The sequence below is a fragment of the Miniopterus schreibersii genome (genome assembly GCF_964146895.1).
Source record: "Miniopterus schreibersii genome assembly, chromosome: 2".
In the NCBI taxonomy this organism is placed as follows: Eukaryota; Metazoa; Chordata; class Mammalia; order Chiroptera; family Miniopteridae; genus Miniopterus; species Miniopterus schreibersii.
The window spans coordinates 23917246-23932240 of NC_138102.1; the positions used below are offsets into that span (position 1 = coordinate 23917246).

The window sequence follows — 14995 nt, forward strand, 5'->3', positions numbered from 1 at the left end:
AGTGACATTGTCAAGCAGGTTCTCCATTATAACACTAGCTCTTCAAAAATCAACTGACTTTTGTTTTTACGGTATTCTGATTTTTACCTATGAAACTTAGTTCTTCGCCAGAACTTATTAACTGGTCTCTATAGCAGATCCTTTTGTTGCTTTTTATTTTTTAATTTATTATATAATTTTTAAGATATACACAAAAGTAAAAAATTAATACATTAAGTTCCATGCTTTAAAAATAAAACATGCTTTCTCCCTCATTGTAGTAAGTAAGCACTGTGCTGTTTGTGGTTTTCATTCCTGTGCATCTCTCTATTCCAGCGATTTTTCAACCTTTTTTGTCTCGTGGCACACATAAACTAATCATTAAAGTTCTGTGGCAAAAAATCTGACCCAAAAAATAGGTATAATTTTGATTCGTTCACACCGGATGACTTGTTATGTTGGCTGTTGTCATTTTTTTATCTCACAAATCTAAGGGAAATTAAGTCAGGTATTGCATGTTTTAAAAATTTTTGTGGCACACTAGTTGAAAATCGCTGCTCTGTTCTTTTGCTGCGTATGTATATTTATTCATATGTTTGTATATGAGATGTATAGCATTTTTTTTTTTAAATATATCTTTATTGATTTCAGAGAGAGGAAAGGAGAGGGAGAGAGAGATAGGAACATCAATGGTGAGAGTCATTGATCAGCTGCAGCCCGCAACCCGGGCATGTGCCCTGACCGGGAATCAAACCCCGATCGCCTGGATCCCAGGTCGACGCTCAACCGCTGAGCCACACCCAGCCGGGCGAAATGTATAGCATTTTGACATGTTTAAAGCTACACAGGGTGAGGCAAAGTAGGCTTACAGTTGGAGACAGTTTATTCTTGTATTTTATTATTTATTAGTTATTGTATTATTTTCCATACAAACAACTGTAAACTTACATTTGCTCCACCCTTTATAAATGGTAAAGTAAGAGAACTCGACTGTAATTTTGCTCAGTATATTTGAGAGATTTGTTGATATTGATAGGTGTATAGCTTTCTTCCATTCATTTGTACTGCTGCATAGTCTTACTAAATGACTATACCACAGTCATCCATTTTCCTGTTGAAGGGCAGATAGGATGTTTCAACTTTTTCTTTTATATTACAAGAAATGCCACTGTGAATAAGTAACATTGAACATTACCTCTTCTATACATGTGTGAAAATTTTATAACTTTATGGAATTTTTTCCTTAGAATATATTCATTTAATTAGATATTGCCCAATTATTCTTCAAAGTGATTATATTACCAGCAAGAAGTTTGCATGAATTTCTGTTGTTCCCATATCATCACCAACAATAATGCTATCAAACTTGAAATTTGGACAATTGGATGCACATGAAAGGGTCTCTTTATGATTATACTTTATTTTGCATTACCCTAATTACAAATATATTTACTGATCACATTTCTTTTGTGAATTGCCTATTTTTACCTTTATTTTTTAAATTGGATTCTTACTGATTACTGAAAGTTCTTTATATGTTCTTGATATTAATCTTTTTATACATATAATATTTCCTACCAATCTGTGACCTGTGCTTTTATATTTTTGATATTGTTAATTTTAAAATAATGAACTTTATCTTTTTCTTTATGATTTGTGCTTGTCGTGCCTTGTTTAAGAAATCACTTCCTACAGAAGGATATGAGACTAACCTCTATTTCCTTAACAAAGATTTAAAGTTTGTTTACACATTTGGTTCTTTAAGCCACATGGAATTGATTTTTGTGTAGGGTGAAAGGTTAGGATACTTTGTGTAGACAAGCAGTCAGCCTAGTAGCACTTATTTAAGTTTCTTCCACAATGGACTACAAGTCTACTTTATTATCATATACCTAAAGTTTCCATGTTATATGTGGGTTTGTTCCTGGGCACTCTCTTCTGTTTCATTGGTCTGTCTATTCTTAACCTGTACCCCACTGTCTTATTATCTACAGATTTTTAGTAATTTTGATATTTTATAGTACAGCACCTTGTTCTTTTACAAAATTGTCTATTCTTAGACCTTTTCTTTCTCTCTATACCTGAAACCTTTGGAAATTGGAATTATACTGATTCTGTTGATTAATGTGGGGGGTAATTGAAATCTTTATCACAATAATATTCCTATCTATCAGTGCATAGAATATATTTCTGTTTATTTAGTTCCTCAATATCTTTCAATTAAGTTCTATATTTTTCTTCTAAATATGGTGCATATATTTTGTTATATTCACTTTTGGTATTTTATGTATTTGGTTTTTGTAAATGCAATTAGCAAAAGAAAGTATACGATTTTCAGTTTGTTGTTCATTTATCTGATTTAAATGGATTTTTATAAACTGATTTTGCAACTGTACCAAATTTTCATATCACTTCTGCTGGGTCTTTTGTCAAAAGTGATGCACAAATAAAAGCAGTTTTATTTCTTTTTTCTACTCTATACTCTCTTTTTCTTCTTAGCATGTCTGACTTTTGATACAATTTTAAATAGAAGCAATAATAGTAACCATTTTTTGTTGATTTTATACAACATGCTTTAAATGTTTTACCAGTGTAAGAATTGCTATAGCTTTTTTGTAGCCACCTTTTACTAGGATAAAGAAATTCCATTTTATTTCTAATTCGCTCTATCTTAAATGGATGTTGAATTTAATCATCTACTTTTCCTGCACCTGTTGAGAGACTCCTACATTGCTTCTCTTCTCTATTAGTGTGACAAATTATATTACTCGATTTTCTATGCTTAAGTCATCTTTGAATTCCTGAAATACACTTAGTTTGTTCACAGTGGATTTATTTGTCATTTTCACATCATTAGATTTGCTTTGTTAATTTTACTTAGAATATTTTGCCTCAGTAATTCACTTGAAGTTTTCTGTTTAATGCTTTCCATATTTGATTTTGGCATCAGAAATATACTAGCTTAATAAAATGCATTGGAGAAGTTTTAGTAGAACAGCTCTGGCAGGTTTTTTGGTGGACACCCCCCCACCAACATTTTATTATGAAATTTTTAACATATAACAGGTTGAAAGATTAATGAACTTGAGTGTGAACTGAGAAATTACCCAAAATAAATGTAGATGAAGGAAATTGTAAATGAGATGAAAAGGTATTCAATTAAAAAGAGAAATGATCTAATTAGAGTCCAGAGGAGAGAACAGGAATTGTAGAAGGACATTTATTTGAAGGAAAGGATGGCTAAACATTTTTCAGAGCTAATAAAGGACATCAAATTTAGTATTAACAATGAATTATAAAGTAACTAAAAAGATACCTACACCTAGAAATATTGTAGTGAAATTATATAATACACTGATTCTCTGTTTTTGATATGAAGCTTAATATACTTTATTTTTCATTGATAATATTTTTCTTTATACAAGTTGTCTTGAGATGCACTTTCAAGCCAGCCTGATCATTTTTAATCATCTCTTATCCCTTTCATAATTTAGATTTCCTTTTTTATCTTTAAAGTATTAAATCTAGTATTTTATATCTAATAATTGCAATCCAAAATTCTTGGAGGTCTTATTTTACCATTTTGTTGTTATTGCTGTTAATGTGTTTCTGCTGACTGTTGTTCAAAGTGGCTTATTTATTTCTTTTTGGTCTTTGTTCTTTCGCTTGGCTCGTCTTTGTCTTTGGGAATCCTGGAGGGCCTGGTTGAGGTGGTGATCCTCCAGACAGTGTGTGTTTTGCTTATGCCAGATTTTCCACAGCATTTACCAACCCAGGACTATTTTAAATTAATTGCTTGTCTTAAGATTTGCCAGACAAGGCATGTGGCAACATTTTAAACACAAATCCACGTGTTAGAAGGCCATAGTTGCAAATTTTCAAGTTATACTTTTTTAAACCCAAAGCATTCACTTTAAGAAAGGCAAGTTTCCCTACTGATTTTTCCAGCTGATGGATTTTCCCCCCTCACCCACCTCTTTACTGACTCATCACCTTTTAGAGCCCATGGTGGTTTAACAACCATCTGTCTCCCATTAAATTCAAAGCTCAGGGTCCCTGGTGTTGGCCATTTGCAGCTCTTGGCTTCCCAGGCACTTCCCACTCCAGTTTTAGCAAGCGAAGATTTCACTTGCTTTCTTGTGGGCTTACCTACACAATTGAATTTTTCTCTCCTCTAGCATTTCTTTTGCTTTATGTTAAAAGGATTTTAGACTCCACAGTTATCTGTGTTATAGGACATGGAAGTTCCGTGTGTTTTTTTCATCATTTTGAACGTTGTTACTCTAGATGATCTGGTTTTAGAACTCACAGCGGCAGACTTCTGTTGCTAGTTCTCTCCATTCAGTTAGGCTGCTGTATCACATACATTTTTAAAAAATATATTTGTGGGGAAGGGAGTGTTCGTAGATCTATAGAAGAAAATAGTGATAATTTCTAATGTTTCAAGTTATAAAAGTTAACAGTACCTTTCTGTGTCAGGTAGTAGAACTGCAAAATAGATTATCTGATGAATCGAAGAAAGCAGATAAATTAGATTTTGAACATAAACGGCTAAAAGAAAAAGTTGACAGTCTTCAAAAGGAAAAGGATGTGAGTATATGTATATATTTTAGGCATTTTGGGCTTGGGCGCCACTAAAATTGAAATTGATACTTAATTCATGCTTTAACTGTTGATTCCTTCTATTTATAAATTTAAAAATTAGAGATCTTACTTATTTTTAAATTTAAGATTTACATTTGTGTTTCAGAAATAGATCTAAATTAAAGATTAAAAGTGCTTTTACTTTTATATTTGCTTATTTTTCTTCCACTGTTGCCTCTTTTACATTGTTTTGCTCATGACCTTTTGTAAATATATGTAGATTTTCCGTTTTCTGTATGATTATTATAGAAGACACAATTCTTTGGGTTGTTGTTCAGCATATTTTGAATCTTCTGAAGATATTTTCTTTGCCATGATTTTGAATATTTAAATTCTTTGTTGTTTGATTTTTGTGTGTTTAATGAAAAGAATGTTAGGTACTTCTTGTTAAGGATGGTGTAGACAGTTGTGTTTCTTATGTTTAACTGAGGATAGCATATTGCCTTGCACATTGTAGACACTCAGTACTGTTAAGTGAGAAAAAATTGTTGTAATCTTTTGCCTTCTATGTTTCATAGAAGATCAAAACATCCATGTTCCCTACTGTTTACCATTTCATTAAGTTAGGCAAAGACCACTAATGAATACGCTCATAAAACTTGCAGCTAACTTTCCTTGTTTTTTAATCTCTGCAGAGGTTAAGAACAGAAAGGGATTCTCTGAAGGAAACCATTGAAGAGCTTCGTTGTGTACAGGCTCAAGAAGGGCAGCTCACAACTCAAGGTAAAACCATCTCAGTAGCCCAAGCATGATTATTTCTAATAGTATCACTATAAATATTAGATTCATTTTAAGTTGATTAGAACAATAGATGAAAAGAAAAATTGGTGAAGAGGCCATGAAATTAATACAGATTTTAAACTGTTACCCAGATATTGTAGAAAATAGTTTAGAATTATGGGGTTGAATTTTCTTGCCTACTTTATGTTTTAATTATATTTAAATATTTGACTTTATTAGGTCAAAAGTATAAACATTTATTAAATCATCTCAGTTAATAATAAGCCTGGAGCCCGGCCGGGCGTGGCTCAGCGGTTGAGCGTCGACCTAGGATCCAGGCGATTGGGGTTCGATTCCTGGTCAGGGCACATGCCCAGGTTGTGGGCTAGGCAGCCGATCAATGACTCTTTCATCATTGATGTTTCTATCTCTCTCTCTCCCTCTCCTTTCCTCTCTCTGAAATCAATAAAGATATATTTAAAAATAATAATAATAATAATAATAATAATAATAATAATAATAAGCCTGGAAAGTTCCTTATAATCTCTTCAAAAATATATCAAACTTTCTAAATCTGATTTTTTTATTTTTTCAACTGAAATGTGGAGTTGGTACTAATTTTTCTTTTCTTTTTTTTCTTTTTTCTTTTTTTTAAAGTCTTTATTAATTTCAGAGAGAGGAAAGGAGAGGGAGAGAGAGAGATAGAAACATCAATGATGAGAGAGGCATTGATTGAGCCCACAACCTGGGCATGTGCCCTGACCTGGCAGTACTAATTTTAAGGGACTTTTTTTTTGTGTCCTTCCCCTAGGATATGTTTATTGATTTTAGAAAGGGGGAGAGGGAAAGAGAAAGAGAGAGAGAAAGAGAAACATCAATGTGAAAGAGAGAGCATCGTCCAATTGCCTCCTGTATGTGTCCTGACGGGGGATCGAACCCGCAGCCTAGATGTTTGCTCTGACGGAATTAAACCCACAACCTTTTCGTATATGGGATGATGCTCCTATCAACTGAGCCACCCACCCAATGCTTAAGGGACTCTTATCCAAAGAGGAAAGTGCTCTTCTCACAGGAAATCATTTAAGACTTAATATTGTTAAGATGATAGTACTACCAAAAGCAGTCTACAGATTCAGTGCAGTTCTTCTAAAATACCAACAGCATTTTCTTCAGAAATAGAAAAACCCATCCTAAAATTCATATGGAATCTCAAGGAACCCTGAATAGCTGAAACAATCTTGAAAAAGGAGAAAAAGTTTAAGACTCACACTTCCTGATTTCAAAACTTGGTATAAAGTTAGTAATCAAAGCAGTGTACTATAGGCATAAGGACAGACATATATAGACCAATGGAATAGCACAGAATGCCCAGAAATAAATCCTTACATATGTGGTCAATTGATTTTCAACAAGAGTGTCGAGACCATTCAGTGGAACAAAGGAAAATCTTTTCAACACATTGTGCTAGGGAAACTGGATACCCATATCCAAAAGCATGAAGTTGGACCCTTACACTATATACAAAATTGAACTCAAAATGGGTCAAAGACCTAACTGTAAGGGCTAAAACTGAAAAACTTTTAGAAGAAAACATGGAGGAAAATCGTCGTGGCATTGGATTCGGCGGTGATTCCTTGGAATTGATAGAAAAACATAGGCAACAGAAAAAAAACAGGTAAATTGGGTTTCATCACAAAACTTTTGTGCCTCAAAGGACACTATCAGCAGAGTGAAAAGTCAACCCACAAAATGGAAGAAAATATTTGCACATCATAAATCTACTAAGTGATTGGTATCCAGAATATATAAAGAACTTCTATAACACAACAACAAAAAAACCCAGTTTACTAATGGGCATAGGTATTGAATAGACATTTCTCCAAAGATATGCAAATGTCTAGTCTGCATATGAAAAGATGCTCAACATCAGTAGTCATTAGAGAAATACAAGTTAAAACCACAAAGATACCACCGTATACCCATTTGGTTGGCTGTTACCCAAAAGGGGGAGAATAAAGGGAAAACAAAACTTACAATTGTTGGGGAAGATGTGGAGAAATTGGAAACCTCTTGTGTTGCTAATGGTAACGTAAAATAGGGCAGCCACTGTGGAAGAATTTGGTGGTTCTTCAAAAAGTTAAAACACAAAACTACTATATAATTAGCAGTTCCATTTCTAAGTATATACACAAAAGAATTCAAGCAAGGACTCAACCAGAAAAAGTGTACCAATATTCATAGTAGCATTACTCAAAATAGCCAAAAGATAGAAACAACCCTCGTGTTCATCGACAGATGAGTGGATAAGGAAAATGTGGTGTAGATGTACAATGGATTCAGCCATAAAAAGGAGTGAAGTTCTGACAAATGCTACATGGATGAATTTTTAAAACATTCTGTTAGGTGAAGTAAGCCAGACAAGAGGACAAATATTGGTATGATTCCACTCGAAGAGATATTTAGAATAGACTAATTCATTGAGACAGGAAGTAAAAGTTTATGAGGGGGGCAAGGGGGAAAGGAATGGGGAGTTATTGCTTAATGGTTAACAGAATTTATGTTTTGGGTGATGAGTTTTGGAAGTAGACAGTCACGATGGCTGCACAACATAGTGAATGTACTTACAGCCATTCAATTTTACACTTAAAAATTGTTCAAGTGATGCCCAGCTGGCATGGCTCAGCGGCTGAGCATCAGTCTGTGATCCAGGAGATCGGGGTTCAATTCCCAGTCAGGGCACATGCCCAGGTTGCAGGCTCAATCCCCAGTAGGGCATGTGCAGGAGGCAGCTGATCAATGACTCTCTCATCATTGATGTTTCTATCTCTCTTCTTCTTCCTGTCTGAAATCAATAAAATATATTTTATTAAAAAATTGTTCAAATGATGTAATGATGTAAGACAACTGTGACATGATCTTTTACCTGACTAAAACAAAGATTTTAGCTGTTAAAATTAATTCTCAAAGTAGGCTTTCATATAGAAACTAAAGGAAATAGTTGTGCTCTCTCTTACCCTTGCATTCGTGTTTACATATTTATAGGATTAATGCCTCTGGGAAGTCAGGAATCTTCAGATAGTCTGGCAGCAGAGATTGTTACACCTGAAATCAGGTAAGGACATCATAAAGTTCACAGTCACGCTGCACTAATTTCTGGAGAAAACTTTTCTACAGTACAAAGAGAATTATTTCCTTATTCTGTATTACTAACACTGTCAGCATGAACTCAGTAGCAAACGTCCTTGATTTCAGCATGTTAGATGCATTTTTCAACTGGCCCAAGAGACTTGATTTTCTTACTTCAGCAGGACAGCATTTCACACACACAACAAACTGATCTCTCTCTGCTTGGTTACCTTTAGCAAACATTTAGCAGTAAAACCACTTGGCCCAGAAACAAAGGTTTTGTATAGCCATCAGCCTGTAAAATAATTAGTCACTAAGATTTAGCTTTTGATTATGTATCATGGTCTGGGAAAGATACAATGCAGTAGATAGGAGGAAATATCTCCCCATCTCTACTACTCTCCCTCAGTAGTACCTTACATTTTATTTACTAATAGCATTTTAAAAATTCCATTTATTTCAATATGTGCCTGGCTTTATGTATGAGAATGAAAGATTGGTCAGGAAGCACCAAGTGACCAGGAGAATGCTGAATCTGAATATTGTTTTTACCTTCTGTGAGTCTGTTTGCCCCCTTTTTAAATTGACACTGGCCTTGATTCTTTATAATAGCCCTTGGAGTATTAAATAATATAATGGTTGTTTAAGAGTTTTATAAACTCTGAGTTACAGTAGGCATTCAAATACTTGTTGAATAAATGAAGACAATATTGATTGATTGTTTTTGGCATTTATTTAAGAAGGACACACAAAAGGAGTACAGTGCAACATCGACTCTGCAAACATCTTGTATACCTTTTTCTTTTCTGCCATGTGATATGGTACTTTATAAAATTTGAATGAATGAACATAGTATTTATGAATATTCATAAATAAATGGTTATGTCCAAAAAAAGCCCACAAAACAATTTTTAAGGAAGCTTATAGGTAATGTAGTTGGATTTTTAAACTGAGGAAAAGAACAATGATAAAGATTCAACAAATAAAATGGCTTTTTTGAATATGACTCAATACAAATTAAAATACACTCTGTGTCTAGAAGAGCTATCAAGATAATGAAATGGTAAAAGGGACAAAAATGTGCAATGTTTGTTATAGACAATGGACTGATAGGTTTAATATATAATGAAATATACTTATCAAATTTGCCAAAACTATTATAAGTGATACTTTTCACTGATGTTAAGGGTGTGGAGAAATTGGAAACTCATAAATGAGGAGTAAACATAAAGTTATACAGCTTTTTAAAAATTAATTTTTTAATAATTGAGGTATAATTGACACATTAATTGTATTAGTTTTACTTATGCAACATAATGAGGTGATATATGTATATATTGTGAAATAGTTACCAAAATCAGTTTAATTAAGATCCATCACCACACAATTTAATTGCAAATTTTTTTTCTTGTGGTGGTACAACTTTTCTTTTGATCATTTTTGCAAAAAGTGTATATTGTCTAAATGTATCTATTTTTTAACCCAAAAATTACTTCTCTGGGAATTAAGCCTAAGGAAATAAAGCTGATTGTTAACAGCATGTTAAATCTCAGAATTGGGAACGAGGTAACGCCCAGGGTAATTGGGTATTGAATAAGGAAGTAATGTTGATCTGTGTGTTTAACATGGCATTTAAAACACTGAAATAATATTTACTGATATGAAAAGACTGTGAAAATTTGAGCGTAAATAGCAGATATCAATGTAACATACTGTGTGATCCATTTTTAAGCTGTTTGCATGTGTGTACATGTGCGTAGAACTAGGAGGCTGTATTTTCAGCAGTAATTATTTTGCACCATAGGGTTATGGAGGGTTTCTCTTTTCTTCTCATTTAACCTTTTCCCCCCACTACAATGAGTATGTTTCACTTGTTGAAAAATACGTTAAAGTCATATTGTTCATACATAAAATATATCAAGTTCTATATAATTGCTTGAGTTGGGCCACAAATTTGACTTTCATCTTTTCAACAGCAAAAGTAAAATTGCTTTATAAGATTTATGCTGTTTACAAAATAAGAGCAGACTATTTTGTGTATGTGTTTATTTTGTTTTTGTGTTTTCTTTTTCCATCGAGAAGAACAGCTTTTCATAGCATCTGGTATGAGTAAGGTTAAGAATGAATTATATTTACAAGAAGTAGATCTTCAGTTATATCTTCACATGAATTAATATTCAATTATATCATCCTTGCAGTAAATGTAGCGGCAAGTTTTTTGTGGCTGTTGCTTTTAACATTCTTCAGTGTAAGCTTTTGGCATAACACAAGGAGCCCAAAACAATCTAGTCCAATAAGCTGGCTCTGATAACCTGGTTTGTTATCAAAATACAGTTTTACATATATATAGGAATGGATGGACTGCAGATCCTGAAGGCATTCTTCTGTGGATATTATATCATTCCACCAAATGATTAGTAATTTAAGAGCATGGCACTGGAGATCATGTTTTTTTATGAGAGCTAAAGAACATAAATACTTTCATAGCTTAAATATTTTAATCAGAAAGGAAGTGGGATTTTGAAATCTCTTTCATTACAAATCATACTTGGAGAGTTATCTTCAGATTATCCATTCTAAAAAAGAAAGTGCTTAAGCCCGGAAATGTAATGTTTTAGCCACTTCCAACAGGAGCTACATTCTTTGCAGGTACTTTGTTTTCATCTCTGTTCTGTGCATAGCTGGATTTTGATAACTATGTTGTATTAATGTACCAGGTAAACAGTGTTTATTTTGCTCATTTAGGGAGAAACTTATTCGTCTTCAGCATGAGAATAAGATGTTAAAACTTAACCAAGAGGGTTCAGACAATGAAAAAATTGCCTTATTGCAGAGCCTTCTGGATGATGCAAATCTGCGCAAGAATGAACTGGAGACAGAGAATAGGTAGGAGTGTATATAGGCAGCTGCATTTAGCCACAGGTTTTCTCTGCCTTGATTTTGATTAACTTAAAGGTGTGAGCTGTATTTTCAGAAGTGATAATGTGTTATTCCATTTCCTTTTAAGATTCCTCCATTTATGGACATATTTGCTAAAAGTATTGTACCTCTTTATAATATTTCCTTCTTTATTTTTTTAAGCAAAATGATACCAAAGCCCTACAACTTCCCTTTCTAATCACGAATTAAAGCTACTTCAGACTCCAGCAGTTTTGTTACAGTGTTTGCTTGTCCATTTCCCGTTCCTGGGCTTTTGCGTTGCTTTCAAGTCTTTCCAAAGGACATCTTGACAGGGAGTGGTTGATTGTGCCTTATGACATTTACAATGGCCTCCACCTAACAGGCTTGCAATATTTGCTGACTAAGTAATTTAAAAACTGGCTAAGAGGGATAGTTGAAATAGTCTTATAGTTTGATGTATATTTTCATATTGCTTTCTGAAAAGATAAAACAAAGTTACCATACCACTTTTCAGATAATTCTTTCACTGTTGAAATCACTCAGATATTATATTTCCTGATGTGAAAAATATCAGTTATTATTGTAGATTTGATTGTATTTTTACTGCGATTGTCACTAAATTATAGAACATAGGTTTATGATCAGAATTTCTTGTAACTTCTTGAGTTAAAAACAAGTCTTATTAAACTTTCTGTCTTTTTGTCAAACTTTCCCTGTTTTGTCCTTAATTTGGGGCAGTCTGTCTTTTACTACTACCATCTCACTAAAGTATTTCTTACTGAAATAACCAGTCATCTGTTAAATGGCCAGTCCAGTGGGAGCAATCAGGACTTTGTCTTTCCTCATCTCTCTGCTGTATTCATTGTTGTTGATCATTTCCTCCTTCCGCGAACTTTTTTTTAGTTGTTAATTTCAGTAACTCCCCTGTCTTGTGTTCTCCAGGTTCTCTTAATCTCCAGGCTCCTCTTTCTACCCTGTGCTTGGTGATCTGCCATGGGCCACCTTTTTAGTCTTACACTTTTCTCCACATTCTTCCTAGTCAATACCCTAAGTGTTATTTTTTTATTCCTTGTGTTCTTGTGCCTTCCCAATATATTTCCCTTTCTGTCCGCTTCTATTTCAGGCATATTTGGTAATTATTGTAAGAGCCTCCTCCAGCTCCAGGCCTTCATGCATGCTCTTTGACCTTTTTTTTTTTTTTAAATATTATTTTTTTAATCTTTATTGATTTCAGAGAGAGGAAGGGAGAGGGAGAGAGAGAGAGAGAGAGAGAAACATCAATGATGAGAGAGTCATTGATTGGCTGTCTTTTGCACACTCCCGACAGGACCAAGCCCTCAACCCGAGCATGTGCCCTGACCGGGAATCGAACCACAATCTCCTGGATCCTAGGTCAACGCTCAACCGCTGAGCCACTCCTGGCCCGGCACTCTTTGATCTTTTTAATACATCTTCCACTCTCAAACCAGTGTGATCTTTCTAAAATATTATCTAATCATGATTTTTCCTTCTTGTGGTCCTTAACATTATCCAAGACCTACGGAACCAAACTGGTCTACTGAATGTTGCATCATAATTACCTAGAGAGTTTATGAAGATCAAGCTTCAGAATCAGCATTATTAAAGGCTGGCTGGGTTATTTCAGTTTCAGCCTAATTTTAGGCCAGATTATTGGTTAAGTTCCAGATATTTTCGGATTTTACACAAGATTGCACCCAACCTCTCCTTTTCTCCTCTGATTTCACCTTCAGCCATTCTTACCCCTCATCACTTATTCCTCTGCATACCATTCCTGAGCTCACTGTACCCTCTCATTTTTCTGTGTACTTTGGACATGTTCAATTCTGTCTTGCACCCCCTTTTATACCCTTAACCACATATTTTATTTATTGTTCTAGTCTCAGTTTAAGTCAAGCCTATCTTAATTCCTTTACACAGTTAAGTCCAGTCCTTGCTCATCTGAGCAGACATCATTCTTTTGTGTACATCTGTGCACTGTGTTAAAGTATTTATCTCATATTTAATTTGTTTACATATTGCCTCCCCACTAAATTCCTTGAGTGCAGAAATCTTTTAACACTTGTGTTGAGCATAGTGCCTGACACATAGTTTGAATAAATATATGTCAAAGTGAATTTCAGATAAATAGATATGCATAGGTACATCATTCAACAGAATGTATCCACAAAGCACTATGTTGGAAGTCATCATAGAAATTTCAAGCACTGTGAAAAGTAATCAAAAAAGTGAGCTGCTACTACTATAACCATAGGCTTTATTTTGTTAATTATGCTGTCTCTAACCAATATGACAACCTAAGAAAAAAGACATAAGTCAGAATTTGGAAAATTAATGTACATTTGATTTCTAGGCTGGTGAATCAAAGACTTCTGGAAGTACAGTCACAAGTTGAAGAATTGCAAAAATCTTTACAGGATACAGGATCAAAAGCAGAAGATGTAAGTTTTAATATGTACCAACCATGGTCCAACAGTTTCACAATATTAACAAAACCTATAACTTTTATTTTTTAACTTGATGTTCTCTATCAAAATAATTTATAATTATGTATATCAGTTATAAAAAAGAAACAATGTTTTCCTTTTACTAGCATATCCAAAAAGAGCCAGATGATACTTTATTGTCCACTGAGAATTAGAAGTTCATTTGTCGTTATCAGCTAAGAAGTTAATTGAGTTTTATGTTTTTACAAGTGCTCAACTCAATATTCAAAGTATTGGGTTTTTCCCTTTGGTATCCCTAACGCACTCACAAATATAAGTTCACAAATATAAGTTAAATATTTCCTTACACTCTGTGTATTTGTCATGGCCCTGCCTGCTTGACTGCCATGCTCAAATCTAGAATATAGTAAATGTGTTAAGCCAACGGCTAGGTCTTTTTTCATCTCCTCATGCTGTCTATCACAGTGCTTATGTAGCATGTAGCAGTCAATCAGTCTCTGATGAAAGTGTAAATGAATCATATTTTGCAAATTCTTTATGTCTAATGAGCAGTATACAATAGAGCTGCGACTATAAAATGCTCAAAAATAATGTAAAGAAGGGGGGGGGGGACCCTAAATTTTAGTGACCAGTCTTTGCTTCAGCCTGTTGGTTTTTTTGTTGTTGTTTTTCCTATTGCCAGTGTAATTTACTATAAACTCTGGCTTTTGGAGATAAACCTTTCTGATTGTTCCCATTGGCAGAGTCATTTTGGGGATTCAAGTCAATGGTAGATGTATCTAATTTCATCAGCCTTATTAACAGAAGAGGGTATAAGAACAAGAGGAATCCAAGAAAGGGAGTTAAACTAGGACAGTGTTTAAACCATGAGAATATTAGATATAAAAAGCTCATCAGTGACCTAATTTTAGGAGTTTCATAAGATTTATGAGCTTATATTGGCAGCATGCTCTCTTTGCATTGGCTTTAGTTCATCCTTTAATTAATGTGTTGGTAGCTCTTAGATTCCCAGGTTGATTTCCACTTCCTAATATTGTCACCAACATTTAAACTACCTTATTCCCATATTAAAATGGAACTAGTTTGAAATGTCATGGTTTACTTTTAAAACATACTTCTGTCCAGAATGCTAAATCATGAGGAGATGAAGCAAAACCATT

The 14995-nt window shown here is 34.0% G+C and overlaps 1 protein-coding gene across 1 annotated transcript in view; it reads left to right on the forward strand.

Moving 5' to 3' along the window:
* The window catches only part of HOOK3 (hook microtubule tethering protein 3), a 75606-nt gene that overhangs the window by 44547 nt on the left and 16064 nt on the right, over positions 1-14995 (forward strand). The window contains exons 12-16 of the mRNA XM_081127030.1: positions 4459-4569; positions 5259-5346; positions 8386-8455; positions 11215-11355; positions 13742-13829. Coding sequence (XP_080983156.1) covers positions 4459-4569; positions 5259-5346; positions 8386-8455; positions 11215-11355; positions 13742-13829 — 498 coding nt within the window. The remainder of the gene's footprint in view (positions 1-4458; positions 4570-5258; positions 5347-8385; positions 8456-11214; positions 11356-13741; positions 13830-14995) is intronic.